Here is a 19280-nt window from a genome sequence, read left to right on the forward strand (position 1 = left end):
GCCCCTGGGGGTTACAAGAAATAATGGCCACAAGCTAGCAGAGAGCAGATTTAGACTGGACATTAGGAAGAACTTCTTCACAGTTCGAGTGGCCAAGGTCTGGAACGGGCTCCCAAGGGAGGTGGTGCTCTCCCCTACCCTGGGGGTCTTCAAGAGGAGGTTGGATAAGCATCTAGCTGGGGTCATCTAGACCCAGCACTCTTTCTTGCCTATGCAGAGGGTCGGACTCAATGATCTATTGAGGTCCCTTCCGACCCTAACATCTATGAATCTATGAATCTATTACTTGATATGTCCATGGAGCATAGAGATGAGTTCACTTTTTTTTTTTTCCCTTTTTAGATGGCATAAGAACAATTCCAAATAAATAAACCAATAGTACCCCAAGAAGTAAGTGTTCTATCGAGATGTGGAAGACTCTTACCATGTTATTTAATAGCTCTTTTCAATCTCTAGGTTATAAGATATAAAGTTCAGACTCTTGCGAAAATGTGTCTAGCTACCCATCATAAACATTTTGCCTATACAATCTGGTCCTATTGAAATCTCTGTGGAAGTGGACCTGTGGAAGTTATGTTTTATCTTTTATCTGCGAAAGCTGCATCAGACATCCATCAGCAACTAATCTTAATGTCAAATTCCACACCTGGCAGAATTTTATTGCGGTCACTTTCCAATTTCTGACGTTTCTTAAAATTAGCAGTGACACTTCAACCATAGGGACATTTAAACAAAGTTAGTTCTTTCTTTACATGACAATACTAAATTAATTTATATATTTTAGCAATTAATCCTGATCAGCTGAAAGATACCATTCAACTTCATTTTTCCATAGAAAGTATAGTACATTTAAAAAGAACCGGGAAGTATCGAAGATCGATTTGTATATTTTTGAAATTTTTTGTGACATTTCAACACATATTTTAATGAAAATACTTCAGTTAAATAACAACAAGTTTTGGAATACATTGTTTAAGGTTTGACAAGTCTCTAGAGTGTTATTCAGTGTCTGGAAAAGAGAAAAAATGGCTCATTGATACTAACCGCATTATAAACAGTTTATTTAAAAATAAACTGATCTCATGTTTCACCTAGTTGCATACAAGTTTTTTTAAAAGGTTAAAATGATAATTAAGAAGGATCACATTGTTCTTTGTTTGCTATTTGATGCTTGATAGTAAAAGGTATGCAGAGCAATGAGAAGTAGTATTTTATATTATTCAGACTTAAGGGGAAGAGTTTAACGGGCTTAAAAAAAAAAAATCTGAATTTCAAAAAAACCTGACTGACAAAATGTCATATCCCGTGTCCAGGAGTAAGTCGGTGGAAATGATAATAGTTCATGACATATTCTAGACACCACATGAAGTCACATCTTGTAAGTGCTTAAGAAAAACTACGGGTGCACCAATAAAGATTTTCTTGGCCGATACCGATAGCCAATTATTCACCAGGCACATCAGCCGATACCAATCCAAAAACCATTTTATAGGGATGCAGCCAGGCAGCATGGACAGCAGCGCCCTGCTGGTAAGTCAGTGGAGGGGAAGCAGTGTGGGGGAGGGAAGGGCATGTGGGGTCTAAACTGAGGCACCCATGGTGATGGAGCGACTGAGGGAGGGGCTGGATGCGCTGCCCAGCCAGGGGGGTGAATGGGATCCCAGGGCCGGGGCACTGAGCGGGATGGAGCCACAGGTGGCTTATCCAGTGGACCAGTGTCCTGGAGCTTAAAAATGGTGGCAGGGGGGCTTGTACTAAAGCTCATGAGCTTTACTTCAAGCCCCCCTGCCATCGTTTTTAAGCATAGGAATGCTTTTAACCAGACTGGCGCAAGACTCGGAGAGATGTGGTCTGCTTGCTGAGGGCTCGGGGATCTCCGCCCTGCTGCCTGTGCTCTGGGAGCCGTGAGCTGGCCACGCGACACCTACCCACGCAGCAGCAGGAAGCAGAACACGCCACTGCCACCACTGCCAGGTGGGCAGGGGACACGTAGCCAGCATGAAGCTCTCAGGTCAAAGGCAGGAGGGCAAAGAGCCCCAAGCCTGCAGTGAGCAGCCCTCATCTGTCCGAGAACTGCACGCAAATTTGGAGGGCACAGGCCCAACTACCTCCCCTAGAGATGTGTGCAGTGGCAGGAAGGTACCCTCACTTCTCACCCGCCCACACCCCCTGGGTGAGCTGCCCATGGCTCCATCCCGCTCCCCACCCCAGCCCTGGGTCCCATTTGCCATCCTGACTGGGCAGGGCCCCCAGCCCCTACCCCTTTCCCTCCCTCACCATTAGGGCCCTTGATCTACACCCCCCCCCATGTCCCTTCCCTCCCCCATGCCCATTTCCTTCCACAGACTTACCTGCAGGGCTCTGCTCTCCCCACTGCCAACAGGGCAGCCAGTTGGCTGCAGGAGAGGGAACAAGAGCAATCAAACAAGAGAGGGAACATCGGCCCACATAGAGCAATTATTCAGTAGTGGGGGCTTAATTTTGCAAGACAGAAGAGGAAAATTGTCAGACGTAAATTTTGAAATGCAGCTTTTGCTGAAGTTCAATAAGCATGTTTAAACAATTTCTGCTATGCACCTGAACATCCTTTTCCTCATTTAAACTGATTTTCTCATTTCAGTCTAATTCTGATTTTCAGACACTTTCATTATTCCTAATTCAGATGTATTTCATACCCTTTTTTTACCTTTTGAGCAATGAAAATTATAAGAACAGAGGTTTTTTGTGGAAACAGCTTTCATCTGTCACCTGGCTATGAATATCTCCTTTCTGTTATTCTGGTGTACCTGTATGATGCATTGACTTTTACAAAGTACTTCACATGGAGAGGGTGAGAAGGATTTAACATTGCATAGATATTGATAAATTGTTATTCTGAAAACTGTATGACAAGTACAACATTGGTTTCAGGTAAAGCAGGGTGAGTGCTGAAAAAATGAGTCTGTTTCTGTGGGCTTATGGAAAAGAAACCCACTCATTGCACTTGAAAATGGAAAATGATGCTAAGAGACAATTCACTGTGTTTCATGCATTTCTCATGAATCAACTTAACTTTTAACTAGTTCCTCTTTTTAACTTACCTGTTAACTAGTTGAAAGTGGAAATACTTAACTTTTAACTTAACTCAAGTTAATTTTAAAGGCTGCTAACTCTTAACTTTAACTAGTTACATTTTTCATAAACTTTACCCATGACTGCCGGTGGGGGAAAACCTTAGATTGGGGTCTGCCATTTTTTAAATCAGTCTACATGTGCTAAACTTCTGTTCTGTTACAGGTCTAGACCAGTTTCCATTCATTTATACTGGTAGGAGCGTCATGCCTGTACCTGGCTCCTGTAACTTAAGTACACCCTTTCCTAAAAGTCTTACCTTGTCGGCACTCTGAGTTTGCAGTGCAACCCTTTAGAGACACATGACAACTGAAGCAGAGCTCACTTGCTTGCTCTTGCTCTCTCCCTCCCCCTCTGCCCCTTGCCCTCCGCTCCACGCTTCTCCCTTCTTCTGCAGAGTTTTTTATTTCCTGGGTAGCAGTTAAATCAGATACATCTATCTACTGCAAATGCACACTTGCCTGCCCCTTCCGCTGACCAAGCTTTCTACTACTTGGGAGTTCTTCTGAGTTTCTCCCTTATTTTCTGTGGATTTTAAGAACTAGCATTAACATTTAATTTCTTTGTTCTGCTTCTGGGAAAGCCCATGGCTCCAAGCCCATGCCCTGTACATGAAGATAGACTTGTTTCCTTCATCTTCAGTTATCCAAACATATTGTTGCTCCCTTTTGAATGGGAACTATCAAGATCATTCAGCCCTGTGTTCTGGTTCTCAGAGATTCCTTTCATAGCTCTGACAGCATGCGATTCATAGAGTACAGCGTGAAATTCAACAGTAATAATAGCTTCCACCACAGGTGTAGGCAACTGTCAATCCTCTGGATCATGGTATACATGTAGGATGTCTAGTCAGATGTCTGATGGATCCATTTGTGGCTGATAAGCCCAATTCAAAAGTGATGCAGCTTGTTTCAAGTTTCACAGATCCATATGTCGTCTGAGCTGGAGTCCAAATTTACAGCATACTGCTTTCTCGCTTTGCTTCCATCCTATGGATCAAAGCTGCTTCAAGCTGAGCTGCACCCAGTTCCAGATGTTCACTCTAGACCAGATGGGACTCCGTGCACTCCTACCAGCTTTCTATGCTGATGTTGAATGACTTCATATCGTTTTTGCACATATTGTGGTATCGCCATAGAAGTCAACCCTGATCTCCAACACAATGCACAAGATTATTATACAAGGGACCCAAATGTCTGCTGTGTCACCTCATTGTCAAAAAGTAAGGCTGGAAGGAACCTCAAGAGGTCATTCGGTCCAACGCCCTACCTGAGGTAGGAAAGGCTTGTATCCCATATGAAGAGTGACCCTGAGACCTTGGCACTATTAGCACCATGCTCTAACCAACTGAGGTCATCAGGCCAAGAGCAGCAGATTAAAAGGAGTACAACATTGAAGGTTCATTCACCCACAACTCTACCAACATCACATATGCCATCACCTGCTTATAATGGCCCTCTGCTGTCTACACTGGACAGACCGGGCAACCTCTACATGTAAGAACGAACGGATGAACACTCAATTTGACATCAGCTGCAGAAAGACACGAAACCCCGTGGCAAATGCTTCAACTTCTCTGGACACACCATCGCTGACCTCGGGAGTGCTGTTCGTGGGGGGTGGGAACTATCAAGAGGATTAAAAACCAGTTTGAATGGGCAACTGCAGAACAAGAAATCATCCACAAAGAGGAATGTGTTAAGTCCGGTTTAAACAGGGACAACAGATTTTTATTTCATTACCTGGATGAGCTTTTGTAATCCTCTTTGTTCCTATGGGTTTACTGATCATTTGCTAGTTTTTCTCCTAGAACGACCCTCCTCCCCACTCTCCCTCCTCCCTCCCTTGTCTTTTGTATTCTAATGTCTCTCTCTGTCTTATACTCTGGTTTTATGCAGTCCTTTCACAGTGTCTGATGAAGTAAACTTGAATTCAGAAAAGCTTGTGCTAGATTTATATATATATTATTTAGTCTATAAAGGTACGCATCGACCCTGCCCTCCAAGGCTATACAGGCAGACTCCTCAAATACATCTGTATAGTAACTACAAGTTAGTTTACTTTCTGGCCTATTAAACCTGTTGGTAAATCAATGGGTAAATCAAAAACCGGCTGACTGTTAGGTTTATAAACAAGTAGAGTTTGTCGTGGGGGTTTGGGGAGTAATTCTGTGAGTATAATGTTTCCCAAACGAAGTCCCCGCTCCGTGTTTCTAGGCGAGCTGTTCTCAAAGACCCTTGACTTCTTAAACTGGAAGTGTTGATCATCAGGGTATTTTTCCTTTTCATTGCAGTAGGAAAAAAAAATCTTATTACTGTTTCCATTCTGTTACAGTAGTAATGACCTTACATTTGTATAGTCTTTTTCATCCAGATGGGACTCTCAGTATTTTTCAAACTACATACTACAATTACTTCATCCAGCAGTGAAGAGCAGCCCTCATTCAGATGAAGTGCAACAGCTGTTTATAACAACGTTCGACAGCATACAGCAATTTAGGACAGGAAACAAAGAATACCCTGCTCAATTGAAACTGCAGGGGAAGCTTTTAGGTTGACAGTGTAATTACCCAAGCTGGAATTTAGCCAGGAAATCCACTTGCAGTATTCTTGCAAAACACACCCCGAGATCGTTATTCCATCCATTTATGTCATCTAGCTAAACATATCGGTTCACACTTCACCAGAGTTAGATTGGCTCATGTGCCAGCGTGCTAATAACTGCACATGGATGTCTCCTGCTCACATATTGACAAGCACATCCTGTGCAGATCCATAACCCATTCCATTCCTATGGGAGGAAATCCCCTTGTATCTTAACTAAATATAGATGCCTAAATAATCACATGTTGTACTGTTTAAAATTTCTGCTCATATTCATTCTCCTTATCTTTTATGAAAGCATTTATGCCTTTCCAGAGAGTTGTGTCCCATGACCAATTTAAACGCACGCACCAGCCAGAAAACTAATCATCAAGGAAAAGGCATTCCTCTCAGGTGCCTTTAACTTTACAAAGCATGGATTTACAAATTAATTAGCACTGACTAACATAAGATGCTAATGAAAAAGCAAGCTGAATAAGGAGCTCAGATATTGAAATAGACCATGTGGATTGTTCTAACCAGGATCAAGGAGTCTACGAAAAAGCAAGAAAAAATGAATGATAAAACACCAAAGGGATATACCCACATGAAGATACTCAGAGGCAGCAAGGGCACAGAAGGCAGTACTGAAATACTGGATGAGATGCCAATATACAAAGAATAAGTGCAGTATCTAATATCTAAGGACTGGAGTAGCTGACAAATTATACTGTTGAATACCAGAGCATCAAGCAACAATACCAAGGTCATCAAAATGCCGTGCAAGAGAAAAGTCTAAAATATATGTTACTATTATCACATTCATATTAAGGCATGACAGTTGCACATAAGGAATACAATCTGTCCAAGTAGGTAGAATGGAGATCCACCAGAGAAACAGTGTTCAGATAGTTGTAGGGGCAGGAGGTCTCAAGAAGGAACCAGGTAAACCATGCAGAGGACAGCACTTGTAAGTCATCTGTAGCAGTGGAAGGCACAAGGCGAAAAGGGGGATATCCTAATGCCACTGCCCTCTGGGAACAATTTCTTACCAACTGAAGATGAGAGTGCTAACACCTAACACACATTGCAATGAACTAAGAATTGCTCACCCAACTCTTTCAGGCTCCTTTGAAAATCCCAGCTGGAGTTCAGCCAGTTTTGTACTAAGTCCCAGGACTGAGCATCCTGGCAGATGGTATCTTTAGATTATAGGATTTACAATGGAGCAAACTGACAGGCCCTTAATTATGCTGCCAGTAAAGGGGATAACTATAATCAAAGTCAATAAATGTGAAACATCAGGACGGATATTTACTACAAACCCATTCCCGTAAATCCCCCACCCGGTCATCCTGCCAATAAAATATCAGAAATGGAAAGAACTGCCATGCACATTACGTTCTCCAAGCGAATTCTTAGACCAGGTCCAAGATTATTTCTGAAATTCAAATTGCTATTGTTGTTGTTTATTTGAAAGCAGGCTTCCTACAATACTAACTGTATATGCTAAACTTTGCAAAACCATTATTACTGTCATGAAAAGAAATTTCATTTTCACATGCCATTGTGAAAGATGCTTGCTAGATAAGTAGTTTGCATATTGTATTGAAGTTACCACTTTCACCTACACAACGTGCAAGCCAACCTTAACATGAATTAAATCACCAGCTTATAGCGAAGCCCTTTGGTTTAATATTGTTAACAGTATTGTACCTTAAGGCTGTGTACTTTGTAAATTAGATACTTAAAATGCAAAGATTTCTATAAACACTGAAACACTGGATCAATAATTAACTGTTCATTTTTCCCCGCGCAAAACACTGATTATAAATACATTATGCATTTTTTTCCTGAAGCTGTTCTTCACAGGCTAGCTGCAAACTTTTTCCTGCCTAATTTTCATTACAAAGGCAGTCCACTGCACCACAAAATAAAGAAGCAGCTGAAGCACAAATGAGCCTTGTGATTTTGCATCAGCACCAGGAATTCAAGACAGCAGAGCCAGAGCTTCCCATTTCCTGAGTCAATGGAGCTGGTGAAACAGTCATCACTTCCATGGCTAGTGCTACATAAACAACAGGGTTAACACTGAAAATACAATGCAATATACAGTTTATACGTAGTTTTCATCACATTATTATTCAGGGAGCAGCTGGCACATTACTTCTGGAGGAGATCCAATAATGTATCAAATGTAATAATCGGGACAGCTTCATTGAACATACCTTGTTTGCGTACATCCTCTACAGCAGCGACCAATTCCTCCTTGAGATCCTGGCTCTCCTTAGCAATTTGATCTCCTTTCTCCAAGAAGTTTTGAGTGGCTTGCTCTACTGAAGCAGCCAACACATGAGCCTTTTTTGATCGACCTTTCTTTTTACCAGATGGCCCTTTATTGCTTGTATTAACAAGGGTTGTCACCTTTGGAAAAGAGAGGAAAGAAATGGTTTTCAAATTAACACAATATTATCATAGCTTCTTGAAACAAAGCTGAAGAGACCCTCAAGAAGAAACCTAGCCCATGTCCCTTGTCCCAAGACAGGATCAACTACTTCAGAACCACTAATGATAGGTGTTGGTTCATGAGAATGGACAAATATACATTTAACTTCTATGAAAAGGGGGGATCTACTACTTGGGAGCATTCATCAACTGCTATGCTCTGTTATGTCTGCATGACCCCGTAGTGATGCAAGTTAGCTAAATTGTCCAGCTTTGTGAATGAACCAGGGCTAAAAGTGCAGTGTTTGCTGCACTTGTATCACTACAGAATCATGCAGCTATAAACAGTTGTATCATAACGGCTTCTATCAGAAACCTTTCATATTAACACAGGTGTTAATATACCTAGGGTGACCATGCGTCACCTTGTCTATACCTAAGGTGACCATACATCCCGGTTTGGCCGGGACACTCCAGATTTCTGTAGGCTGGTCCCGGCCACTTGGTCAAAAGTCCCAGGCTGGAGTGGGAGGTGAAGCGGCATGCTGAGCCAGGCAGGCAGCCAGGCAGGCACCACTACTGTTGTGTGGGAGCAAGATGGGTGAAATGGAGCAGGTGCCACTCTGCCCACATGTGGCATGTCCTTGATCCTGCACAGGAGTAGCAGTGCCTGCCCAAAGGCCGGCCTGGCACACCATGCCACTCCACTTCCCCACCTGAATGCAGCCCAGGATTGTTGACCAACCGGCCGGGAAATGGCTACAGAATCCTGAAGCATCTCAGCCAAACTGGGATGTATGGTAACCCTAGCTATACCTTGTTCCAGTGGGATACGATATATCTTAATCTGGCAGGTGTACCACAAATTAGTCCTGCACCATCTCCAAGTGCCATTCCAATCTCCTTACCCTGCCCAGTCTGCTACTCTACTTGCTTCCTTGCCCTGAGTTCCCTTGCCTGGTCTGTTGTGCTACTTTTGCTTCCTGCCCTATATGTTGCTGTGCCACTTGTCCCCTCCCTGGTCTGCTATGTGCCATTCACGAGGCTGCCCGTGTCACTTGTGCCACGCAGGCTGCAGGTTAACTACCCCTGCCTACCCCGTACTTATAAACAGAGATGGAGGATTATTAATCTCCCTGTTTTAGTGCCTAACTATCCTTCCAGATAGATTCCCTTTCCCACTCCGCAGCGTCAAACCTAAATCCCTCATGTTGTGATTTAAGCCTATTATTTCTCATTCAGTCCCCAGGGAATATCGAGAACAATTTATAAACTTTCTTTTTACATATTTGGAGAGCAGCTACCTTTTATGTATCTGATGGCTATTATCATGTCCTTCCTCACCCTTCTCCTCGCTAAAATAACTCATTCCAGTTCTTCCGTTCTTTCAAATGCTTTCTCCAGTTTTAATTTTTGTTACTCTCTAGACTCTCTCCCACTGATCCACATCTTTCATGAAGTGCAGTGCTGAAAAGTAGAAACAGTTCTCTAGCTGAGTTAGACTAGTTAATGGATACTGCATGTGTCATATATAAGACTCCTGTTTATTCATGTTACTGGGACTGCTTTATTCACACCATGTGACATTGTTAAATCACGTTCAGTCTGCGATCCACTAGAACTCCCTGCAGAACTGCTGATTCTTTCCTGCAGAACTGCTGCCAACCCTGTCATACCCCATTTTGTGCAGATGGTTATTTACATTGATAATTAGACATTAATCACTTGCTCCAAATGGATGGTCACATCATCTGTAAGTGCCAATATTTTTTCTACTGTAAACACTGCCTGATCTACAGATGTGCTGTGCATATGGATTCGCATTTGCAAGCATGTCCCAGACACCTAGAATGTACAAGTAATTAATATGAAGCAGAGGCTCTCCCTTTTCTGACCCTGATCCATATCTAGTCAGGTTGGCCAGTATTAACAAGCAAAGAGATCATGAGATAGAGATAAATTTAAAAAGGCAGTATAATTAAAATAGCGCAACAGACAAAATTCAATGATACAAGACCAAGAAAGGCAGTAAATAAAACTGTGCATAACAGAGGTTAGTAGCAGTCAAAAAAGTAACAAGAGTGCTCTGGGAGGCGTGTTTTAATTAGCACAGCTCTGAGAGCCGCACTAATTAAAAGCAACCAGAGTGTCACGTGTATCAGCGTCCCCGCACTGAAAAATGGTGGCAGGGCAGGTTGAACTAGGGGGAACCAGAAGGGTTTGGGGGAGACGCTGTTTCCCCTAGCCCCCGCTGGCATAACAAGGAGTAATGGGCACAAGTTGATGGAGAGGAGGTACAGATTGGAAATCCGAAAAAACTACTTCACAGTTAGGGCGGCTAGGAGCTGGAACCAACTTCCAAGGGAGGTGGTGCTGGCCCCTACCCTGGGGATCTTTAAGAAGAGGCTGGATACCTACCTGGCTGGACTCATTTGAATCCCGTTTTTTTGTTTTTAGGGTTCTTTTGTTGTTCTCCCGCCCTGGCGGGGGGTCGGGCTAGAAGATCTATTAGGTCCCTTCCGACCCTAAAACTATGAAACTATGAAACTAAAGCCTCTCGAACGAGCTTTAGTTTAAAGCACTCCATATTTAAACTAAATTACCACACTCCAGCAGCTCAACTGATCAGCACGTTGGAGCAGCCTTTCTGCATGTGTATAGGAGCCCCAAGTTTCTGAGTTGATAAATGTAATTACTTATACTGCAATTGTCCAAAAGTGTTAGCTATACAAAGGAAGATGCAGGTTGTACCACAAAAAATATGCAAAGTAAAAAGTACATGAATATTTTTGTTTCAATTAATACTGCTTTGCATGCCTTTCCTTAGTTCTGCAAACCCACACAGTCCTGACTATGAGATGTGTGTATTCGCATGTGAATCCTACCTTTGACTATTTGAGATTCACAAACTAGGTTTTCTGGCATCTAAATCTCCCGAGGGACTGTCTGTTAAATGTACACTGAGCATACCCAACGGGTGGAGGACACCAACTTTTGCCTAGCAACATAGTGGTAGGAGCACTCAGGACATGAGAGACTTGGGTTCTAGACCCTTCTTATTCTGATAGATTTTGAACTTCCATATCCCACTTCCAAGAAAAGTGCCATAACATTATTTTATGAGTTGAGCTGGACTAGGCTGAAGGTACTCTCCATCTCTCCTGCCAAAATTGATCCAGTAGGCAACCAAAATACAAGAGTCACAGGGCAGAAAGTTAGCAAGCAAGATGAAATGTGCTTCTATAGCCTTGTAAGGAGTGCACTCCTCTGCGACTTGAGAGGAACCCCTAGTATTCTAGTCCTATCTAATCTCCTGGGTTACAGTTAATATGGAACTCTTTAAAATCAATCTCAAAATAAGGATAAACCCTTGAAATGGTTAAATGCTAAAATTTACAGAGATTATGGAAATTAAAATATATTAGTGTTCACAACCTAATTATGAAAAATATTTCCACATTCTCTCTTATGCATTCTTCCCAAACTAAACAGTAAGGTTACTTTTCTTCCATTATATGTCTTCTACACCTGCGTTTGCTCAACACCTAGCCAGCAATGAAGAACAGGTTCGCAGCAGTGAGATCCTGATTCTATTTATTGATAAGAACAAAAGCAAACTATCAAAGGAGTTGCAAATAGTCACATTCTGCATAAAATTACTCTATAAGACTTAAATTATAAGATGTAGGAACCATCTTCTTGTCCTGATTTTATACAATCCCTGGCCTACAATACAATACTATATACATATATTACAATGAGATCTTTTTTATCATTACCCACCCCATGGTTTATTTCACTTACAAGTTGTACCTTGTTTCAAATTAGAATATCAGGTCTTTGGGGCAGATACCATCTCTTCCTGTTTCTAGGCTAGCATTTGGCAAAATAGGCCTTTGTACACGCCCGCTTTTTGCCCTTTTTTGCGCTGTAATGGCATGACCGCACAAGCAGGTTTTCTGGACGCTTTAAGAGTCTTTCTGGTGCATTAAAGTAAAAGTCCTCAGACATGATTTAGTTTGACTCGCTGCAAATTAAAGCATTGAGTCCATGGATTCATTGCGTTCAAACACAAAGGCACTCAAAGATGTGTAATAAGCCTCTTTGTCCACCAGATGGCACTGTGACTTTTTTGGTAGTTCATCCCTTTGAATTGCTTCTGATTGTTTTCTTCTTATGCCATCTGCTGGCTCTCCCTGCTCCCACTATTGCATGGCAGGGCATGGGGTGGGGGGCCCCAAGCCGAGGGGAGGGCAGCGCTGGACTGTCCCACTCTCCTGTGGCACCAGTTGGGGACCAGACTCAGTTTGTTCAAAAACCTAGTGTGTGCAAACACTGATGCAATGCTCCAAAATAAACTTGTTTAACTTTTATAAACCTATTTGATTTAATGAGGATTAAAACCCGTGGTGTGTACAGGCACCTATAGAGCACTAATCCCAAATTAGATTTTTAGGCAAGATCACTACATATTCTTAATAAAACAATGATCTTAATAGAATACATGTATATATTAAAATTAACTTTCTTCTATCTTTTATTAATTTTCACAATAGCATGCTCAGCCCAGAGTACACTTGAAAGCAACAGAACCCATTGGTTACTCACAGCACTGAGTATGTTTATATCACTAATCCAAATACCTTAATCAGAACAGCAAACAGCCAGCCTCAAGAGAAAAAAGAATTAAATCCTCTACTTTTTGACTCTCAATATTTTCCTTATAAACTAGAAAATGCCTCTCTTGCATCTGGCAAATTAGTCCTTTACTTCATGTATTATATTTGGAAACAGTGGGAAAACTCTTTAGTAAATAGAATATGGAAGTCCAATTTGAGCTCTGAAACATCATTGTACAAAACCAGCACCATCTTAAATAAAACAGATCTACCCTCTGTATGCATTTGTAGACACATCTGCTCCTTTAAGCAAGTAATTAAGTAATAAACACCTAAATTAGGATTATATGGATTTCAGCCAATATGCTACACTAATCAAATTGCTTATTAAGTTCCCATCATAGCTGTACCCTCTGTGCGTTTGTAATGGGATCACACAATTGCCATTGAGAACATTATAGCTAATGGAACTACACAGGTAAAAGTGAAGCTTCAGGATGTGTGATGAGGCAAAGTTAATGAGAACCCAACTTGATTTAGTCAGAAGGGTTTGTACTTGAAAAGATTGGCCTCCATTACGGTATGCCACCTGTGCACTCTAACCTTAAAAGACACCATGGTGAGCCAAGTAGGGAGATGCCCCAATGGAAAAAAGGATCATGTCATCATCATTTTATAAGGCACAGGTGGTATTTTCTTCTCACATGGGGGTATGCAGGTCTTTTTTTTTTTTTTTTCCTAGCCTTGGAAGCTAAGGACGGTCAAGAAACGTGGAGTGTGCTAAAGCCAATTCCGCTAATTATACACAGTGACCAACCTACAACACAAAAAGCCTAGGCTCAGGTGAGAATAAATGTCACATCAGCATTCCTCTCTTGAGCTCAGGAAGATTTGATATGAATATAAGCAACCCATAGAAAAAGTGTTTCATTATGTCATGTCTAGAGGCATTTTTTCCAGAGTAAAAACTCTTTAGTTCTGTTTGTTTGGGATTACTAATTGGGAGCAAGGGGTTTCACACAGTATAATAACCTTTAAGATGTGATCAATTTTCAACAATGTGGTACTAAGATGAATCATTCACAGATGTTTCAATTCCTTGTTTCTCTTCCTTTAACCATATATATTCATGCATATACCATTTTAAGTGTAGTGAGAGATACATTAGATGCTATCAGTAAATTCAGGTATTTGCTCTGACAGAGTTGCAATTGCTAGATATTCCACGAATACCTCCTTAACTGTTTGCCCTCAATTTACTTTTTCAAACCTTTGTTTTGAAAAATGTGAACTATCCTATATACACCAAACTCTTAAAAACAAGAGTATAAGAATGACAGATAAATCGAATTGTCCTCTGTTGCAAAAAATGGTGTGACACTACAGGTTATTCTACTTAGGAGAAGAAACTGATGATGAGCATTATGTTTTTGATGTACTAGACATCTGTACATCTTTGTGAATGTGTGCCGCCTTCTTTTCAGGAGGAATCAAAAGGACCACAGACATGTTCCCTGCTCAACAAACCAAGCCTCTTCAGTCATTCCTCAGGGCCACCCCATCAGTACTTCTTCAGGTTGGGCCAGAGCTTTCTTCTCTATTTCTATTTCTTTCCCAGCTTTTCAAACTAAACTGTTTCCGGTGTGTATGCACACACAGTTCCCAAAACATTATTTAGCAAAGCTCTCCACCCGGATCGTTTGAAACTCCTGAACAACTTGCCTTTGCCTGCTTTTGAACAGAGCCACATCTGTGTTTGCGGTTTGGTGACAGCTACTCCCTACTTCTAAAAAGAAAAATAACGATTTGTCATAGTCATCTTAAAAACGAAGGGTAGTGGCGATTCCCAAAGGTTTCAATAAAATTTAACTGAACCTGTAAGTTCAGTAAATCTTATAACTATTATGTGCATCTGTCTGACGTACTAGTAATTGTATTCCTGGCTCAACAGATACGGAATACTTCTGGCAGCAAACTGAAGTTACTACTATTGGGCCTGCACTATCAGGAGGCATTCTTGTAACAGGTAGGCAGGTCTGTGCTTGCTTTAATCTAACCAGAAGGGTAACAATAGCAATGTGGTCTTCAGCACAGGTCAGAAAACGGAGTATGTACAGCGGGTCCCTGATGGAATTACACAGCCACTCTGAAGCCTGTCCCACCATGTCTCCTCTTCTATTCTTATTCTTGCTAGCTTTATTAAACCTGGCACTGTACACTTACCTGTACTGCAGTCATTGATCTGTATTCAAGCTCAGACATACCCTGGGGAAGCAATGGATACACATCCCCTATATTGGAACAATGCAGACAATAAACCATTTGAGATTTTGTCTCAACTCCCTTAGGGTACAAAGTACAGATGGATTCGACCTGGTTCACAAGGCTTTGTAGAGAAACAGAATTGAACAATATAAAATAACAACCACAGTCTGGAGAGAGACACTTTCCTAACAAAAATGGGGGGGAGGGGGGGGGCACAAGACCAAGACAAAGACCTTGCAAAGGGCCTAAAATATTTCTGACCGTCCATGGTTTCCATGAGAAAGGCAGGAAATGCCTGATATGCCAGGGAAAGGTATAAGATTGTTAATTGTTTTAAGACGTGTTCTCTCTGAAACGCATGGAGAGAGAGAACAACTGAAATGTTTCAAACACCTCTGCAAGGTTTCCAAGGGCCAGCTGGACAAACGGATATGCCTTCTGAAACGTTCTGAAAGAGGCCAAATGGCTCCAAATGCTACCTCTTGAAAATGAGATATTTCGAAGCATTTCAGCTTTTTCCTATGTGTGCCCAGAGCCAAATAAGTGTTCCAGAATCCCAGTAACCTGCTACACTCCCCACCCAGTGCCCCCACAGATAAGGGAGGGAGAGCTAGGTAGAGAGGCTACTAGGTGTCCAGCCACTGGGTCTCATTCTTAATGCTGCTCACCACTGCAAAGTGCTCCAGCCCTAAACTTCTTCTATCTTTCTGCTCAAAAGAAAAAGGGGAGAAAAAAGGTTTGGGGAATTTGGAGCTGGAATCCCTGAAGTGGGAGCCCTGCACTGCTGCCACAAGCCCCTTACTGCCTCCCCCACCTCCCAGTGCCTCCTTTCCCACTTTCAGCTACAAAACTATGAATACAGAATATCTGCCAAGTTATAATAAAGCAAAACAAAAAAGAAATTTGAATGTGCCAAAAAAGGAAATGAGAGAGAAATGGAAGAAAGGGAGGAGGGAAATGATATGCTTTTTAAGCATCAAACCCTAATAGATCCTTAACAATCTCCGAGCTGCAACCAGTTCAAAAGATAGCACTGCTTATTGTGAATACTGCTTTCTACTTGGGCCTGATACATGGGCTGTCTTTTTACTTTACAGGGATATGGACATGGACTGACTTGTTTTAGATCATGATTTTAATTGTTATGTCCAAATGAGAATTTTTAGCACTTTACTACAAGTAAAAAGTACGCCCCTCACTTGTCATGTAGCAAAGAACCACATATCCTCGAACATCAGATAAGACACAGATTTCCATAACACTTGCTAAATTTATCTCATGGTTTCTCTCTCTCTGTCTGTCTCTAATACATCTGTAATGACTGGTAACTTTTACAGAATTACTTACAAATTTCAAACAGGCAGAAAATAGTTATAAATACAGAAGATGTGACCTAGCAACATCCGACTACAGTATAACTTCATAAATCTGTCGTCCTTGGGACCTGGCACCTGCTGGAAAATTTATAATTCCAGATTTTTGAAAGAATCCTTAGGAGAGGGGTTTTCGTTGAGTTGGGGGGGAGGAGGAGTAGTGGTGGGCAGTCCTGGAGCAGCGGCTGCACGTGGAGCAGTGGCGCAGGATGCTGGATGGCAGTGGCAAGCTTCTTCCTCCACCAACGTCAGGGCTGGGGCAGGGCAAGGGCAGCAGGGTGAGTGCAACAGGCGCTGCCCAGCTGCCTGATGCAGAGGGGGAAGTTTGCATGTGGCAGCTGCTGCTGCCATCCACCACCCTGCCCTGCCACTCCACGTGTGGCTGCTGCTTTGGGACCGCCTGCTGCTACCCCCCCACCCACCTGGATGCAGAGGGAGAGTCTTGCACGCAGCGGCTCCCACCACCATCCACCACGCCATGCCGCTGCTCCACATGCAGTTGCTGCTCCAGGACCGCCCATCACTACTCCCCAACGTAGTGTATTTTTGAAAAGCGCCAAATTTTTAAGAATTGTGGAATTTTGAAAGCCAGATTTATGAGGTTATACTGCATTAGCAAAGCAAAACCAAGCAGTTGCTAGGGTATACACGCACACACAGACACATAAACACACACACCCAGGATGATAACCGCTTGAGAACAAAAAGTAATGTAATTTGCATTGACCCAGAGAGCCTCAATGAGCTGCCACTCCCAGCCACAGGCACATAAGAGTCTATGGGCATTTTTACAACTGCTCCAGGGAGCGAGAGGGGGTGCTTTAATTAGAACAGCTCTTAGAGCCACTCAAATTAAAGTGCCTGGAGTGTCTCATGTATCAGCGTCCCCAACATTCAAAATGGTAGCAGGGGCGCTTTATTTTAAAGCTTGTTGAATAAGCTTTAGTTAAAGTTCCTCCGCCGCCATTTGAAGCATGGGGATGCTCATACACAAGATGCAGAGGCTGGCTGGAGTGCGATAATTATCTTGCTCCAACTCACTAGATTGAGTCTGCTCCAACAAGCTGTAATTAAATTGCATCGGAGCAGCCTCCTGGCTGCAATTTAAGATGTGATGGGAACCAGTCACAAAGTTATTACACAGAATATATGTAAACTTGAGGGCTTATCCCTTGTTTTATCATGCCATTCATTGCATTAAAGTGTAGCCAGATTAGTACTGAAGTCGTGATTAACTGGTAATGTCTGCCAGGGGTCTTAGAGACATTTAAGTAATCATCATTTGTTATAGAACCATATGATCAAAAATGAGGGTTGGAAGGGACCTCAGGTCATATCTAGCACAGCCCCCTGCTCAAAAGCAGGACCATCCCCAACTAAATAATCGCAGCCAGAGTTTTGTCTAGCTGGGTCTTAAAAACCTCCAAAGATGGAGAGTCCACAACCTCTCTGTGCAGCCTGTTCCAATGCTTTACTATGCTCCTAGTCAGAAACTGTTTCCTAATAACCACTGTCCAGCCCCATCTTCTTGGGGTTATGCTGTTAGGTAAATCCTGTGCTTATCCAGTGTGCATTTAGCACAGGGTTGGGCAATTATTTCAGCTGGCAGGCCACTTAGCAAGTTTTGATGAGCTGTCAAGGGCTGAACAAAAAAATCTTTCAGACTTCCAATGATATGGCAACCATCGATTTTACTGGATCACAGTGTATGCGTGAGAGGTCATCCAGACCTTCAATGCATATGCCAGACAGAAGTATGGAGGACCAGAAGCTATCCAGAACTTCCATGCCCCTTTTAGGCCATTGAGACAAAATCCATAGGCCAAATGGAGTCCAGACATTTGGTGCCTCCATGGCTATAGTTGTACAAGTGTCCAAGAATTGAACCCAGGTCTCCTGTGGAGCAGACAAGGATTCTACCACTGAATCACAGGGGACTCCAAAATCTTTCAGAAGGTATTACTTTAACAAATTATATATTTTAAAAATCATATACTAAAAAAAAATTAAACATCTACTATAACACATTTTAATTTTATTGAAGAAATATTTTTTTGCCATCACTTTGTCATGACTTTTGTCAAGTCTTACTCTTGTATACTGTGTGGGATGGGAGGGGATGTGTGGAGGGAGTGTGGGATGTTTGTGCTGGGGAGGGGGTGCGTGCGAGAGGGGCTGTCTGCGTGCTAGGTCCTAGAAGCCAGCCGGGAGTGGTGGGGAGGCAAGGAGGGTAGCTGGATGATGAATGTAGCAGCTTATCTGGTGCAGCTTGTCTGGTGCAGGTGCAGTCCACCCCCACTATCCAGGCCATGGCTGGCCCTGCAGTGCTCCGCATGTGGACAAGCCCCACCCACTCGTGCCTGGGGCAGCCTGCACCACACTCCAGCTCACACCCACCAACAGCACTGCCCTGGCCCCACCTCCAGCTAACATACACAGTTGCTTGGCCAACAAGCAAGTTAACAAACCACTGCTGCAGCAGCCGCCCAGGTACTACTTGGCTTCCCCCTCCCCCCCCACAACTCCCGTGGCTCCTCCTCCTCCTTGTCTTGCCCTTGCTGTGACACTCTGGGTAGCAGGTAGCATGGGGAAGCAGTGTGTCATGCACTACATGCTCAGCCAGGGACGGGGAAGCTGCAGTCAAGTGACTCCTGCCCTAGCATGTGGGGCTCCAGCTCCCAACAGCCTTCCACCTCCTTGGACACCCGGCACGATGAGGTGGAAGAAACCAAGAAGTATGCTAGTGTAGCAGGCTTGCCTTTTGCAGCTTGGGTTGAGTCCCAGGCTTGAAATCTTGCTGTTTTGATTGGTGGAGCTCATCCCCCAATCAGGAGGCAGCAAGAGGAGTTCAGACATGCCCCTTTCCTAAGGGAAGGGGAGGGGGA

General features: G+C 42.9%; 1 protein-coding gene across 5 annotated transcripts in view; it reads right to left on the reverse strand.

Moving 5' to 3' along the window:
- Window positions 1-19280, reverse strand: part of CTNNA2 (catenin alpha 2) — an 862138-nt gene that overhangs the window by 668370 nt on the left and 174488 nt on the right. For all 5 annotated transcript variants that reach the window (XM_006018010.2, XM_025197143.1, XM_025197145.1 and 2 more), the window contains exon 3: window positions 7922-8117. In XM_006018010.2, coding sequence (XP_006018072.1) covers window positions 7922-8117 — 196 coding nt within the window. The remainder of the gene's footprint in view (window positions 1-7921; window positions 8118-19280) is intronic.

This window comes from Alligator sinensis, unplaced genomic scaffold (genome assembly GCF_000455745.1).
Source record: "Alligator sinensis unplaced genomic scaffold, ASM45574v1 scaffold23_1, whole genome shotgun sequence".
Classification (NCBI taxonomy): domain Eukaryota; kingdom Metazoa; phylum Chordata; order Crocodylia; family Alligatoridae; genus Alligator; species Alligator sinensis.